This window comes from Engystomops pustulosus, chromosome 1 (assembly GCF_040894005.1).
Source record: "Engystomops pustulosus chromosome 1, aEngPut4.maternal, whole genome shotgun sequence".
NCBI lineage: Eukaryota > Metazoa > Chordata > Amphibia > Anura > Leptodactylidae > Engystomops > Engystomops pustulosus.
In genome coordinates, this window is record NC_092411.1 from 42,869,906 (window position 1) to 42,887,669 (window position 17,764).

Genomic DNA, 17,764 nt, shown 5'->3' on the forward strand with positions numbered 1-17,764 from the left:
GGGGAGGATTAGATGGGAGGGGATGGCCGAGCAGGACACGCCCCCCTCTGATGCCAGGTAATATAAGATAAAAGGTGATTTATGTGGATGTAAGCAAAACAATTTTTAGCTAAAAGAAGGGTGTCAGTTAGTTAATAAAGCTCTATAGGTACCGGCTGTATATTTGTGCTAATGTGGAGACAGGTTCCCTTAAAAGGGAACCTGTCACAACATTTTCACAAATACTACTGGTGACAAGTTACTGTTAACTAACTGACACCCTTCTTCTCTTTAGCTAAAAGTGTTTCTCTTACATCCCTTAAAGCATCTATATTAGAGATGAGCGAGTATACTCGTCCGAGCTTGATGCTCGTTCGAGTATTAGCGTACAATATGTGTGAAGAACACATTGCAGATGTATGGAAACATCTGCAATGTGTTCTTCACACATATTGTTCTTCACGAGCACTCAAGCATTTTAGTGCTCACTCATCTCTAATCTTTATCTTAAATTACCTGGCATTAGAGGGGGCATGTCCTGCGTGTACATCCCCTCCTATCTACACCTGCCCATGTGACTTGCCTCTTCTTAGCATTTCATGTGACCAGGGTAATGTCATCTAAGGTCCTGTTGCATCATGAAATCACAGCTAGCCTCCATGGACTTCTACTCCTCTCCATGCTCCACAGAGGCATGCTGTTATTTCATGTGATCAGATACATACATGGGGTAGACATTGAAAATGTAACATAACCTTAGAAGATATCAATCTGGTCACATGATATGAAGTGCCCAGTGATGTAACGGAACACTTTCTCTCAATATTCCACACTGTTAATCAGGAAAAATGAGGTAGAGCAGTAACCACTAAATATTCAGGACTTGATTGGACTTACTTAGTGTGGTGGACTGACATCAGGTGATTTGCTAATAAGTTAACAAACTCAGTTTTTAACATTGAAGCCATGGAAAGAAACCAGGGATAGGGATAAGGGCTTTTAAAAAAAAAAAAAAAAACTATAGTTGTTAATTAAGTTTTTATTTTGAGTGGGTTTATTTTCATGGCAGGTTCTTTTAAATACTGTAATGCCTTCATCTACTGTAATTGTTTTTTAAAATGTACTCCAAAAATAATCAATATTGATATACAGATTATTGTTTAAATAAAATTTTTAAATAAAATACCTTCAACCCATGATCTGTCAATAGGCTGACTGATAGGAGCTAAACACATAATCAATCATGTGACCTCTGGTTTTTGGTAAGAATCAGCAACCTACAATACATCTTCTGGGTCAGCACACAGGGCAATTATTAAGGGATCATGGTGGAAAGATATTTAGACTGGGATTTTACAGTAACTGCTGTACATGAATTGAAAATGCTACATTTTTTCTGAGCGACCAATGAACCAAAAAATGAACAAAAGTTCATTGTCAATGAAAAAATAACAAAAATAAACACAACACAAATAGGAAGGACATATAATAGTTTTTCACAAACATACTGTACAATATGAGAATATACTATTTATACAGTAAGGTGTGCAACTCAATCATCTAGTATTGTTCTGTTGGAAACCTCTACAGTCATATAAATACTGGGGATCATTTGTTACGTGTGTTGGGTTGACCTGATTTAAAGTGATTTTTGCGTACATGAGCATAACATTCCTTCTGGCTCTGGAAATGTGCATAGAGACAATGGGGGACATTTATCAGGGCTTGTAAGTCAATTATCTGTGATCATCGTAATTATTTTCCCCAAGGGGGCATACATGGACGTGAAGGTGGTCACGGCTGACACCACCTGTGCACTCACTATTGCCTACAACTTTTTAAGCCTGAATGGTGAGTGGTATAAATAAAGCTGTTCAATTGTAGACCAGCACAGTCATCCAGCCGCTGGATAGATCAGAAGGCGAGGACTTTCATTATGCACCGGCACAACGCAAAACTCTGCTGTATGATAAATGTCCCCCAATGAAACTGCAATGTAGCCTTCAGTTTTTTGTGTGCATGTCCAGAGTCAGGAGGAAACCTCCGTTAGTCTTGTATGGATGAGATCTGAACAGCGCAAGGTGACAATTCACGCAGAAGAGAGAAGGCTTTAAACATAGATGACAGGAGGGACTCCATGAATCAAGAAGCTAAAAAGTTTTTTAAATGATCAGGCAAAAAAATGCTTCTACCTAAAAGATGGTCAAAGGCTGACCAACGTCACAATACTTGACCAGTCCATAAAGATAAACACTCTTCCTCCAATGCAAATACATGCAAAACAAATAATGCTAAAAGTTGAAACAATATCAATAAAGAAAATATTACCCATGTACACCTTGTATAAATAGAGGATAGTGTGATGTTAGCCCCACACCAAAACAGTGGCCCTCTCAGGAGTAGAGTTGTAGAGTATATTTCTCAGAATTGACACCCTTATAGTTATTAGTAGATCAATAAATACTTTCAAACATTAGATTTTAATTTTGAGATAAAGAAGGAAATCTACCACCAGGATGAAGGATTGTAAACCAATCACACTGACATACTGGTGTATGCCCCCTCTGACAGGATCAAAATTTCTTTAAGCTTCTTATGCCCCTCATGCCAATTAGCATCATTTTAAAAAGCCTTCTTTTGTAAAATCCAGGGCATAAGAAGCTAAAAGAAGAGCCGCTCCTGACACCAGTATATCAGCATGCATGGTTTACAAACCTTCATCCTGGTGGTTGTATCCTTTAACAAGGATATAAACTTTATTTTCCACTACTGAAAGAAGGAAAATTTTTGGTTGCAGATTCCAAGTTTCTAAGAGTTTTTCTGCTGTATTGCAGTAGGTCAAGAGGTTATTTGAGCTTAATTTGACCACAAGAGCCTCCTCTAATACACTGAGCATACAGGGACATAAAAAGCCGGAGATTACTGTCTTTATTGGACAGGATTTTGTACACCGCTTGTTACTAGAATATTTCAATTCAGCAAACATATGTATCCAGTTAAAGTAAAACTGCAATGACCCCTGGCGATATTGTGGCAGCCTGGGTCTTTCTATGCAGCTTCTGCTCTCTAATCTCTTCTTATTATACCAATGTTTCATAGTCTGACTTTACTTTTCTCAGCTGTCACATTTTCCTTTCTTTAAAATGCCCACAGATAGCAAACACATATACAACACATCCACATCATATTGAAGATCCGGACCATGTGCAGTAAGTTGCCAGGGTGTACCCATATTGAATAAGTGGTGAAAAGCATAGCACCACACAATACAATGAAGGCAGGCTTAATAGGGTTAAATGCTTAAAAAAATGAGAGTCCTCAGTTATTCATGGCATTTACCTAATAACTAATAGGTCGATGACAATTGCAGGTTATCAGTCATAGTTAAAGACAACATCTGAATAAAACACATTTTTATACATAGATAGACAAAACTATAGCATTAGTAGTTAGAAGAGTTGCTTTATATGTTGTGTTTTATATCCATCTCATGGATCTTATCAGCGCTCATCTCTAATCTGTCTCATCACTCTTTTTCTATGTGTTAGATACTAGTAGACTGATCAGAAGCTAAATAAAAGTGTAGCTAAACCCTGCGCCCTGATAATCTAAGCACATTGTCTGCACACAGCATCTCATAGCACAGAGGAATCATGAATTTGAGAACTTTCTTCCAAGGGTAAACCCCTTTAAGGAGACATTGCCATTTCCTTATGGAATAGATATACAGGACTGGCTAGTATCCTACATTATGTCATTAGGCTTCCTGAAAGTCATTCTTGACGTTAAAGGAGCTGCATTACAAGTTTTTCTGGAAGCAAAGTTTTCCTTATTCCAACCTAGAAAATGTATTTGCATATTGAAGTTCCCATGACCTTACCATGGCGGAGGGGCAGATTCCTTAAGGCTACCTTACACGGCTGTTTATTTTGGACATGTACTGGCCATTGTTTCTACGGCTAGTAAGTGCTCCCTGTTTCTTCTAGGGGCTCATACACAGAGCCGTTGTTTTAATTTCCCCATGTATGAGCTGATAACCCATGCTTAAAAACTCAGAGCTAGTCGTATTCCGGTCCACGCAACTATTGTCTGCAGACCGAAATATGAACAGTATTTAAATTATCTAAATCCATGGGACACATGCATCCCTATTTTTTTATGGAAGTTTGTACTTCCAGACCTGCCGCTCATTGAGATTTTAAGTTGATTTTTGATACTTTTGGTCAGGACTGAAAAAATGTGTTGACACAGGATGACCTCTTTTTTTTATAGTGTTTCACCAGTAAAGAGACCTCCATTAGGACATCTGGTGCATACAATTAGATAGACCACATTGTGTGTGGTGCAGTTTAAGTTACCTGAACCTTTACCTGTACCTGGCTGCAGTATTCATAGTCATGTATCATTGATGCTAAGATGTATACATTAACCAGAGGAGACCACAGAGTCTAGAAGGGGAGTGGGTTAATCACAATTAGTTTTTTCCTCAAATCCTGGAAACACAGAAAGCATACCGCAAGGATGTCTACTAGCAGCATCGGACCAGTGAAGATGATCCTCCCCAATTACTAGAGCAAAGTGTTTGTGCTCCTAGAAAATTGCTGTGCAACTTTTAGATTCTGTCAGCTCAATTGATTCTGCTGTACTCCTCTCCAGCTGGCTACATATTCTTGGTTCCTGCTGTGATTTAAGCACGCCCCATTATGACCTTCTGTCTGAGGTCCTTTCACGATAGTAACATTGGAGCTACAATATTTTCTGGCACAGATTCCGGGCATTTTACTGTTTGGCCGCTCTGTTTAATTTTAACAGCCTCTTGTAGGAAAACCGGAGAGTGAAGGCGGCAGGTTTCCAATTTAAATCCTTCTGGCCATCACTTACAGTAGGTTTTCGGGACATACTTTCCACTAAAAATTGTGAAAAAACCCTTATGATGTATCCATTTCAAATTACTTTCTTTGGTTTCTGAGCATGGTACCTAGATAATTCGTCTTAAATCTCTTAAACTGTTATGCAATAATTAATAGCCCATCCTTGCTTGTTTCTGTTTTTCCCTTTTTTCTCCCAAATTACTATTAGGGCATTTATTGTTAGGCCTCATACATACAAACATTTACTTAGGCCATGAGCTAGCCGCAAAGACTTCTAAGCCTTAAGTGGGCACATTCATATAGGGGAGGTCCTATCACTGCCCAGAGTTGAGGTGCCACTTATTTCCTGTGGACAGTCACCACTGTCAGTTGGTCCCACAAGCAAAATATGGATGCCATATCCACAAAGTGTTCTGATTATCACAATGGATTATAACATGTCTTTTCAGGAATAGTAACCTGAAGTAAAGGTCATAAAGTAATGGTGGGCACATATTGGGGTGGAAAATACACCTGACAGGTTTTCATTAATCGTTCTTAAATAGAAAGAGAAGTAAATTATGGCATTTTGGTTAGGATTCTAGGCTATGTTCAAATATTCTGTTCATATAGCTTGGAAATTCATTAAGACTGGCATTTAGTAGATCGGGCACAAACTCTGTTTGGTCCTGTAGACCACGTCTGAACCAACAGAGTTTTTCGCTAAAGACTTTGCTGGTTTTTCTGACAGAGATTATAGTTGACATGCCGGCCAGGTGTTCACGCACCTATCCGCCTTCCACCACCCCACTCTCCTGCCCCAAAATGCCCAAACTGCCTTCAAGTCAGAGAAGCCAGGAAACTGGCTGGAAGGGACAGATTCATGTGCTTTCTCTGACAAAAAACTGATGGAGAAGGCATAATGATTCTCCCCCAATGTAACCATAAACTTTTCGTGGCTTTGATACCTTCTATAAGTTCCTGTAACTTGCTATTTGATACTTTTCAATGGAAAAACCTTTTAACCTTGGAAAACAAGAAAGCTATGAACAATAAATTTATAAATTTTTGTCATGGAAACACTGGCACCATACACAGTCACATGACAGACATGGCATCATGACCACTAATGGTTTCCTCCCCCTAAAATAGGGTTTAATAAATGTTACTTAAAGATTCCAATTCCCATGGTTTGTGAATCACAGCAAACCAGGCACATCCACTTCCTTGAGAATTTTTACAGTTTCCTTCAACAAATTTACGTATGTTTTGAAATGAGAACATATGGTATCATCAGTGTGAAATCTGCTCTCCAATTTTACAGTTTTACTTGTATTTTTCCAGCTAGTTAAGGCAATAATACCCACATTTTGTGGTTACGTTATAACTATTGAGTGATTTGTGTATGTAACACAATCGAATTCAGGCATTAGATGATTTTTTTATTATTTTTGTTCAAAAATATGGATTCTTGTTCTCGGAAATAACATAAAATATCCCTTGTGTAGCAGGACTTATTATAGCTTCAATATGGAAATGTCCTGACCTATCAAGACCTGTTGTTAGCTTCAAGGTATAAATTCATGGCATTTTCTCAAAGAGCTGGTGGTGGCTAAACATTGTGCACTGATCTTTTTAATTGAAAAAAACAAGAAATTCTCAATTATACAGAAGCCGACTCTTATCTCTACATATGGTCAATTGCTGTTTACATTTTCTCCAATATTCTGCACTAAGTTCAAAAACCTACCGAAAGATCAAGCTGTGGAAAACACTGATGCTATATAAATAACTAAAAGGGAAAATTGAAGACATCTTTGCCATTTCCCTTCCCGGAGCCGCAAGTGTTATAATTAAAATCCTCGGATAGGCGTTATTTCTATTTATACATTCTAATCGCATCTTCAGTCAAAACACTGTACAAGAAGAGGCAGATTTTTACCTTAAGCAACAAAATAAAAAATCTAAATATGAGCGAGAAATAAGAACATGGATGAAATGGCAGATATAAATACAATTTAAGCCCTATTAGTATCAACACTCTGGCAGGGAGAGAAAATATGCACACCCGCAACAACACATGAATAATAATTGGGCTATGTTCACACAGTAAAGGTTATGAATGGTCAGAGCACAGCTGGAACACGGCACATTTCACAGTAATATTTGCTTTTCATATTAATTCCACAGGGAAAAAAAATTTCTCCGTAAGGCAGGAGTGGGAACACAGAATTTTTACATGGCGCAGGGAATCCCTGTGGCTCCACACTATGGAGCTATATGCAGTCTGTAAGCCTCTATATGATAATTCCTAGCTTCAATATATAACAGAGATTTGTTTTTAGGAGATCATGCCTACAAATGGCTCATGATGAAGCATACACTTTGACCACAATACACTTCTAAAATATAACTTTTATTTTGGTCATTTCTTTCACTGATTATTATTATTTCTCAGTCAAAGATTTGTTAATACTTTTGGCAGTTTCAGGTTTAGAGATACTCATTTATATTTTTCTATTTGTAGATTTGTTAAGAATCTGACGATTTCCGATACCAAATGAAATCCTCTTTGTATTAGACTGACCAGTGTTTCCGCCAGTGTCCTAAAATAGATATATAGACCCCATAGTCCTTTAAACTATTTTTAATAAAAATTTCCTATCTCATTTTGTTCATTAAAAAATGTAATTAAGGGTTAGAGTAAGGTTTAGTATCAGGATTCATGTTATTTTTAAATATATATTATAAATATCCTTTATATTTAAGTAGATATTATATATATCCTATATATATAGAAGTAGATCTAATCTGTCATTTAATAATTCCTGAACCTAACCTAACTTGTTAAAAACTTTATTTTATTAATATGTAAATTACTTACAGAGGCTACTGGGGCATGTACTAGCCTTATATCCCAGTGCCCAGCCAGGCTAGTACACGCCCCAGTAGCCTCTGCAGTTAATTGACATATTACTAAAATAAAGTTTTTAACAAGTTAGGATCGGTTCCAGAATTACTAAATTACAGATTAGGGCAGAGGCAGGCAGGAGGCATCTTCCATCAGATCTACTTCTGATGGTAGATTCCTCACACAAGGTTTCCTTTAACTCTAGTTCTAACCCTAAACGTCACCCAAGAGCTAACCATAACCCCAATGAGAGACAATTAATGAACTAAATAGGCCTTTTTATTAAAATAACAATATTTTATATACTAGAACAACTTGAGCAAAATCAGTTGTAACATTCTGATTTCAACTCAGACCTCAAAATTTTAAAAATTATGGTGAACCTTCAGCAAATTCAATCTTGAATGATTCCTTCAACTGTAGCTAAGATATTACTGGCATTTTTGGGGTCCATTCATTTCCTGGTCCACTACTTTTTTCTGCATTATTCTGTCCTCTCCCACAATGTTATGTTCCTACTCACTAAGTGCTTGAGAATTTGTCCTTCTAAGAATAGCCCCAGTACTGAAGAAACCTTGTGCATCTTTTATCATGGCTGGACCCCAAGGGTTTGGAAGCCAGGGTTCTTTTGGGATTTCACCTGTTTTATCTCTCAGTATCCTGGTCTTTATTTTGATTACACCTCTTAGCTTCTGGGCTGCTACAATTCTGCCTCCTGGGATACAAGGCTCATTGGATGATAACATATTTCCTTTCTACTATTGTTATTTCCATCAATCTTCTAAGTATTGCATTGTATGCTGCCTTGGTGGGATTGCGAGTCCTTTCTATACCCTAGTCTGATTGCATTGTTGTAACATATTCCTCTTTTACTTCTGTTATATATTTTAAAATAATCAAGAAACTGATATTATACATAAATGAATGATTAGGTCCAAAGAAAAGAAGGACTGGGTTGCTGCGGGATTGGGTTGTTATGGAAGGATTTCCATTTATATGCATGGTATAAGATTGAACATAATTGGAGATTCCAATGGAGAAGCAGTCTTGGAATTGTGTATAAGTCTTATTATGCATCATGACTTTTTTCCTGCTGGGTACATGGGATATCCATGGGTAGGAAGGAGGAATGCAGGAATATAAAGCTACAGTAGCGGCCCATAGTACTCCTAGTGGGCAATATAGGCAGGGCTATTTAGCAATATTTTCCTTTAGAAAATTGCAGAAGCACATCACACCTGCATTGCAAACATGCCCTTCTGCCTACTATAAGCTTTTGCAACCGCACCCTCTGCACCCCCTCAAGTTACCCCTCTGAGGATTACCTTGTGATACCACCACTGTCCATGTCTTTAGAATGAATATTTTCTAATGTATTGTCTGATTTGTTTCAAGCAGTCTAAGAAAGTTGTAGATTTGATATTATCCCCTTTTGGTTCATTTTGTGTACTTAAAGGGATATTCTCATCTGGGGACTAACATTTAGTTACATTAATCTACCATATATATGTTTCTTCAATTAGAAAATTACCTGTTTGAAGATAATTTTTCATGAACGTAGTGATGTGGTCCCTCAAAAACAAGACTGTGTGCTTGGATAAGACCACCTCTGCTGGAGCGATTGCCCAAAGAAACAAAAGGTTTTTGTATATGAGTTACTGCAGGTCCCACAGCCGTCCTGTGGTAATGATCTCTGAATCCAGGTGGTCAGGCAGGGGTTAATAGCGCATGTCTGGCCACGACTGCCAGAATGTGAGGTGGTCGTATCCAAGGAAGCCATTTAATTTCTAAGGGACAGCATGGCTACATTTCGGAGAAATTATCTTCACACAGGAACATTTTTTTTAATAACATCCAATTGAAGAAATGTTTACATATGGCAAATACATTAAATTTTATGTGAATGCCCTTATGGGAATACCCCTTTAAGTAAGCATGAGATTACATACATACCATTTTACTATACTGTATGGCTGTTTGTGTTCATTAAATTCAAAAAATAATAAAAATTGTTAGAGATAAATAAACGTCAAGAACCAAAACAAAAATACTGTATTTTTTTAGTTTGATATAAGTGATGTAAAGCGATACATCCTATTAACTACACAACTATCTACATTCCAACAGCACAATAGATCAATACCAGATTAGAACAGAAGGCTGCAGAGATTAAGAAGAAAGCATTAGCTTTAACATAATAATAGAAAAATAGATGTTGGTCCCTATCATGGAGACAGTAGTGATTTGCGGAGGCGATAGGATCCCTGTGCAATGTTTGATATGCAGAGCAGTCTGATAGTAATTTGAGTAGACACCAGACTCGTGTGATTGATATCTCTTCTATTCATCAGACGCAACAGGCTTTTTACTAAATAAATCACATTCTCAGCCTGCTCGTGTTCAGAAAGCGGAGCTCCTACAAGAGATGACCCTAATGTCTCGGTAAATGTGGAAATGTTTTGATACATTTGTCTGTGTACATTGGAACCTTGCAGGAATAATTGTATCAAACAAGCAGAACATCTACTTACTGTACTGGCAGTTCCTTCCCATGTATTCACCAGGGCATTCGCATGAGTAGTTAGCCACAAGATCTGTGCAAATCCCACCATTCCGACATGGATCTCTTTCACATTCGTTTACATCTGTGAACATAAAGAATTATTTATGTAGAAAGACATTGGAGAAAGCAATACACATTTTGTAGGGTTTTTTTAATTTATTTTTTCGGGGAAATCTATTTGTTGGTTTGTTTGTTTTCAGGCACCAAATTGAATCCAAAGCTTTCTAAATGGACAACTAGCTAATGTTGTCATTCTTCCCAGAGCTTAGGACCTGTGGAATGGATGAGGGAAAATTCTATGTTTAATCAAATTTATTAAGATTGTAAGCCATGTGAAACAAATACAGAAAAAACATGCTGTAAAATAAAGGATTCAAGGTCTGGCAGGACCAAGTGGAAACATAAACAGCCCATATAAACTTGAGTTTAACTTGCAATACCAGATCCATTGCCATAGACTAAACATTTAGTACTTTAAATACTGCAATAAACAATGTAATTGATGTATCAATATTTCATTAATAGAGATGAGCAGACCCATAGAAAATCAGTTAAAACCCTTTTCCATTTACAAACATTTTAATTACTCGGCAGACACCACCATATTGGGGAGGATTGTCGCTTCTGATGATGTCATTTGGGAGTGATGTTCCTCCCAACATGGTGTTGTCCTGCATCTCTGGCTCATGCAGGGAGACTTTGTCAGCATCATTTAAAGAGTTAACGACCATCTTTGGTGTCAAAACCGATCCTATCCATGGAAAAGGGGGAGGGGTGGCAGAGGGGACAGATAACACATAATCATGTATCAGTTCAGAAAATCACATGCTAAAATTCCTGGGATCCCTGGATGGTAGTAGTCATCTTCCCTGGGTCTGCAGATTCACTGGCCACCATCTCCTCCATCCTCTTAGACAAGGACAGTTCCAGTACTCACCCTAATAGGTGGTCTATTCGCCCTGTCACTATGTACAAATCCTGCATCCTGGAGACATCCTGGACTCATTTCTAGAGGCATTGGTAATGTCTCTGTCATCAGGGGATTAAAAATGTCCATAGTTGAACTGCCCAGTGATAGGAGACATGGACAGTGGTCTAAAGGTCTCGAAAGGTAGCACAGTGTTGTCTACAAAACCAGAAGGCAGTCAATATCAATCACAACCACCATTCTATCTAGAAAGTATAAGGAGTGCTGCAACCTATTCATTTCAAGGCATATAGTAATCTAACAAACTTCCCATTTTTCCCTCTTAACCAAAAGACCCGAATAAACAAACATCCAAAGAGCAAAAACATAGAATTGGACCCATATACAGTAATTGTTATATGGTAGCTATAAGTTTCACATGTTCTTCAGAATATAATGTAACTTTTCTTCTTTTAATTCTATTGGCAATGTGATTTTGGCAGTATAGCAGATTTGCTAAGCTCTTTTTCAAGAGCTGGAAACCATTTCCACATGTTGGTCTGCTGTGTATAGATATAATAAATCAGCGCAGGTAATTAAAATGATGTGTAATAAATAATGTTCACATACAGAGTTTTTTTGCTGCTATTGTGCCAATTCTACCTGGCATACCTCTCTAAGCCAGGATCTGTAATAGGGACTCCTCTAATATGAAATTATCATGGTTGTAACTACAGCATTTTATGTCATTTATAGGAAGACTTAGGCCGGTTTCACACAAACATGTAAAAACGGCCGTATGCAAACCGTGCCGTACTGTTGAAGATACAAATGTACAAGGATTTCATGGCTGAAGGTCCTTCTGAGTGTAACATTTGGTGACTAGTTTGGGTGGCCAGGGTCCCCACTCCAAGGCATGGACCCTGGGCTACTGCCCAAACCACCTAGATTATAATCCACTAATGACTGAGATTGCTGCAAAGGAAAACAGTGGCACACTACTACATGTACAGACACCCATATTAAGGCTCCTAATAAAAACTCTAATTCGGACAGACAGATTCTCTGTGAATGAGCGAGCCCATTATACTCTGTAATTATCCACACCGTGTTATACATTGGATGCAAATTATGGAGGAGCTCAAGAGAAATGTTAGACAATGGCAGAAAATAACGTAGAAAGCCACGCAGATTAAGTTTCATGAAGAACCTGATCATATCTTGCGACGACACATTAAACATGCAAGGATGATTGTCATTCAATTATAGAGTCAACCCTCCAACCTCGCCTGTTATTATAATGTGGGCTGGAAATATATACAAATATCCATTGCTTCATCCATCCGCATCCCACCGGCAGCTACATTATCTTACTTACTCTAAGTGTCACTTCATATGTAATTACTTTTAATAAAAGCACCGAGAAATTTACAGTCCTTTAGAATGGTATATGCTATATAATTTAGCCCCGCAAAAATATACCTGGAGGGCAAAAATACCATCATCATCTCCACTGAACCTGATTAAAGTAATTGGCTATTACTGTCACAAGTGCTTCTCACAAATTGCTTAACTCAGTGATTCAGGAAAAATGTTCTTTAACTAAATTTGGCCGTAACAAGGTGAGCTATTTAGAAATTATCATTGTGTAGTTTATTCAGGAGAACTGTTGACCCGTTCTGCCACAATTCTCGGAGGGTGGTCTCATTTTATCTCTCCGAGAGAGGTAACAAAAACCGTCATAATGAAATTTCCCAGGCAAAAATTAGTTTCGCTTATTGTTCTATAAATCGTTTTGTGCTTGTGAAAAAGGATTTTCAATTAAAGGACAAATCAGCCATTTCTGATGAGAGATATGGCGGCCACCCACTCTTCTTATGGTCGTGGAGGTTTAGCTATAGAGTATTGTGATTGTGGAGTTGCATTGTAGTATAAATGAATTCATGGCCTGTGCTGTCCCCATCTGTAAGCACACTCCCAAGTACTCCCAAGGCTCCCAACTACCTTTAAGGGGTTGTCAGTATTTAACCTTTCTATGGGCCCCAAGTGTAAAAATAACAAATAAAAGTTACTTTCGGTTACTCTCATCACTACTGGTCTCTGTTGGTATACCGAAGCTCAGTGGTGCCGTGGCATCTATAATATGCACCCGCTAATGTCTAAAGCTCCTTCCACACTACAGTTTTTCATGCACTATTTCTGCATGTTTTTGCATGCAGTACTTGCATTGCACTCCGACCCATTGGGGGTCATTTACTAAGGGCCCGATTCGCGGATTCCCGACGTGTTACTCAAATATTTCCGATTTGCGCGATTTCCCCTGAATTGCCCCGGAATTTTGGCCACGCGATCGGATTGTGGCGCATCGGTGCTGGCATGCACACAACGGAAATCGGGGGGTGTGGCCGAACAAAAAGCCGACGGATTCGGAAAAACCGACGCATTTAAAACAAAAAATCTTTCGCTGAGCTTGCACTTACCTTCACTCAGCCCGGCTCGGTGAACTCCAGTGCGTTCTGATGCTTTTCAACGCAGCAGCGCCACCTGGTGGACGGCGAAGGAACAGCCTTAATGAATCCCGGCTGGACCCGAACCCAGCGCAGAGAACGCGCCGCTGGATCGCAAATGGACCGGGTAAGTAAATCTGCCCCATTGTATTCAATGGTCCACATTTATTAATAATTGAGAAAACTGCACTACGTCTAACATGCACCACATCCTTGAAGACCGGAGCACAGTCTTCATGAATGTGAGATTCTGTCAGACTTCCGGCGTAAATGTGGCTGCCAGTGAGAATGTGCACTGGTAAGCCCCTTTCTTTGCACAGGATTGTGTTGCGACATGCATAGTGCAGCCAAGACACAAAAGTAGCGCAGATGCTTCATAAATGCACGTGCAACCAGTTTATAAATGCGCCACATATCCCCCGTCAGATGTCAGGAAGGTAAGGATCAAGATGCTCTTGTCTAATCCTTTTGTTCTTAATATTGTGCCCAAGAATTAGACATTCATAATAGCCAAGGTATCGTGTGTATGGTGGAAATTCAACAGCTTACCTACATACATGGAAAACCTTAGTGGTATGTGACCTGACCGATCCAGGATAAGACTCCTTGTCTGAATGTGAACTCCAAATGGCTTCAACCAGAGATGGTACATGATACAGGTAGTATATAACTTTACGTACAAATGCGGTATATTGGGGCACATTTACTTACAAAGTCACTAGAGTTCACTGAAAGTGCATTTTCCATCTATAATGCTGCGTGCTGCGATCCACTAAGATCATGCGCTCATGATTTTGTTTCCCAAATCATGAATCAGTTGCTTCCCTGCACTGGTCCGACAGAGTTCTTTATCTTTTTTGTGGTGCACCTTTAACATAGGGCATGCGACACAATTTGAAAGTTAAATACTGAGCTCTGTCCAAATCACCCAATAATTTGTGTTGCATGGAAGCCAGTGTCACCACAATCTCAGCACACACTTCTTACATAGCCATGCAAGCCATGAATAACATGCACAGTCCGACAAAAGTGTGACACAAAGCCCTCACTAAATGAGCCCCATTGTGTTTTTACTCCACGGTGGCCATAAAATTATACAATGTAATTTACATAACGGGGCAAATTTACTTACCCAGTACGCGTGGTAAATCTGCATGTTTCGCTTCCCTGCTCAGGTTCAACAGAGTTCACCTTCTTCTTCGTGGTGCATGTAAGTGCATTGTCTTGCAATACAATTTGAAACTTAAATCCCGCGCTCAGTCCGAATCAGTCAGATCGTCCCCCAGTTTTTGTCGCATGAAATCCACTCAGCTGTGCCAAAACGATCACATGCGGTACAATCCCAGCGCAAACCCCGAAACGGCGAACAGTCCGACGAAAGTGAGTAGCGCGTCCCTTATTAAAAAAAACCCCCACTGTTTTATGTGTATAAATTATACTATATACTATATACTATATAAATTATACTATTATATGTGAACAAAGACCCTGTACATGTTGCTCCAAAATATAAATGTAAAATTACAGAAAACGTGATGTGTGTTTTACATCCTCTATTCTATGTTCTGCTGTACAATAGGTCCTTTTATATCATCCCACTAGCTACATTATTTTATATCTATCTATATATATATATATATATCTATCTATATATATATACACGTATTTGTATAGCCTCATACATAGTGATATATTTTCTCTCCTTTTAATGTGTAAGACACAAGAGTGTCCAAGTGTATTAACTGCTCCCTGTCATTGGAAGATCACTGAGAAAATACAGCTGCTCCATCAATAAGGAGAGTAATTGATGAAATATGCTACATGATGAAACTGTCCCTTGCCGCTCATCTGCATAATAGTACATAGAGCTATTGTTCAGCCGAGGCTACAAGTGATGTCTCTGTTACTCTGAACCTGTGCTGCGCTGATGACATAAGATCCCTTCTCCATAGCGATGCAACGTTTATATTATATTCTGCATATAGGTAATCGCTGCTACATGACAATTAATTGTACCTCGCTGCGGTAACATGTTACATCGGCAGAATCTTGTTTCCATCTCTTTCTTACAATGTTTTATAATACAGACGCCTATTCTGTAATCCACAAGTGTGACAGCTCCCAATTTGTGTTTGGGTCGTGTTGTACTAAGAGCTTTGTGCAAAGGATTAACAACAACATATGTTGTTACTTGAAATTCACATAAAAATGTAAAGAAACTCTTAAAGGGGTAATTCAAACCTTAGTAATTAAAAGGGCAAGAAATAGCTGAAGTTCCATTCATATGGAATCCTTGGTCTACGACTGATGTGGGTCCCAGAGGCTGTAATAGCATCAATCTGAAGAAGTAATCTTCCTACAAACACTTTTGACAAGCTTAGGTAAGTCATTAATACAGTTTACACATACAAGGAATGACAATATGGTTCAATTACTTGAATAATTTTTTTACAGTTTTACCCTCTACAGACTGATTCTCAGAGTTGACTCAGTCTCTTCACTCTCTAGGCTTTGCCCAAAAACCTCGCCGTCCCTTCTCTTTTGGCTTTTCTATGTAATACCTCTGTGAGTGCAGTCTGTCTTCTTCTAGCAAGATGGAGTCATAAGAGACTGGGTGTCTAATTGAAACCTCTACAAAACATGGTAACACTAATTTTGATAGATTGTTACTTATGTTCTATGCCTGGTTGGACTGGTACATTAATGCTGTATAATACTCTCATAGGCCCCGTGCAAACAACTGTGTTGAGGTCGTGATCTGGCCGCACAAATTATGGCCAGATCACTGCTCGTCATAGAGGTCTATAACACTCATGGTGCATTGAGCACAAAGTGTCACAGCCAGGCTCCACAAAAGATGCAGTAGGTCTTATCTTTTGACCATTTTCGGCATGGCTGCTCTGCTTGTTATGGAGTGGGGATGGGTGAGGAGATGCCATGTGCTTCTCCCAGATTCGGGTACACAGTTGGGTGCATTAAGTATTACAGTCCAGAACCATCTTACTGAATACCAAATTTATTTACAGTATATTCTGAAATATAAGCCAACTAGAGAATTAGCCGAAGCCCATAATTTTACCACAAAAAAACTGGGGACACCTGATGAAAATGCATTGGTCACAGCCTCCCCCCAGTATATAGTTATCCAACCCCTGCCTCCAGTATATAGCTAGTTAGCAAGTGACCAACCTGCCCCCAGTATATAGCCAGCCAGCACCCAGTATATACAAGCCCACAGTATGTAGCAGCCAGACCCCAGTTTATAGAAACCAATCACCAGTATATGGCAGCCAGCAAGCCAACAGTATATAGGAACCAGCCAGCCCACACGATATAACAGCCAGCCGACCCCCAGTATAAAGGCAGCCCCAATATATAGCATCCAGCCCCCGGTATAGAGCAGCTAGCCAGCCCCCCCGTGTATAGCAGCCAGCCAGCCCCCAGTATATAGCGTCCAGCCCCCGGTATAGAGCAGCTAGCCAGCCCCCCTGTATAGCAGCCAGCCAGCACCCAGTGTACAGCCACCCAGCTCCCCCAGGTCGGCTTCTTAATCCAGCTCACTGGCAGCGACAGGTCCATGACATTGTCTGCCATGTCACCCAAGGACAGCAGGCAGGGCTCAAAATGATCACCTTGAGACCCAGGCATCCATGTGTCTGTCTTATGTTGCCACGAAAATAAAGATAAAAAAAAAAAAATTAAAGGAAACTTACCATCAAAATCCATCATGATAAACCAGGATCACTTACTCATAGATCCAGGCACAGAGACTATGGTAATCTATTTATATTTGCTCTCCTTTTGCCTTTATACATGTGATTTTCAGAAAGGAAGGTGATTTGAATTAGCCTTTTTTCTTGGGTTTTATTAAAGTTTTATTGTAGTTTTTTTACTTGTTTTTTAGCTAGCGGTGTAATTGCTCATAAAATACACTGCAATACAACGCTGACTGCAGATTAGCCACCACAGACTCATTGGCAACAATGTAAAGTAACAGCGGAGTGGATAATCTACTGTATATCCAAATATCGTACAAAAATGATCCAT

General features: G+C 39.1%; 1 protein-coding gene across 3 annotated transcripts in view; it reads right to left on the bottom strand.

Moving 5' to 3' along the window:
• Positions 1-17,764, bottom strand: part of EDIL3 (EGF like repeats and discoidin domains 3) — a 424,437-nt gene that overhangs the window by 170,555 nt on the left and 236,118 nt on the right. For all 3 annotated transcript variants that reach the window (XM_072139426.1, XM_072139425.1, XM_072139424.1), the window contains exon 5: positions 10,272-10,385. In XM_072139426.1, the coding sequence (XP_071995527.1) occupies positions 10,272-10,385 (114 nt within the window). The remainder of the gene's footprint in view (positions 1-10,271; positions 10,386-17,764) is intronic.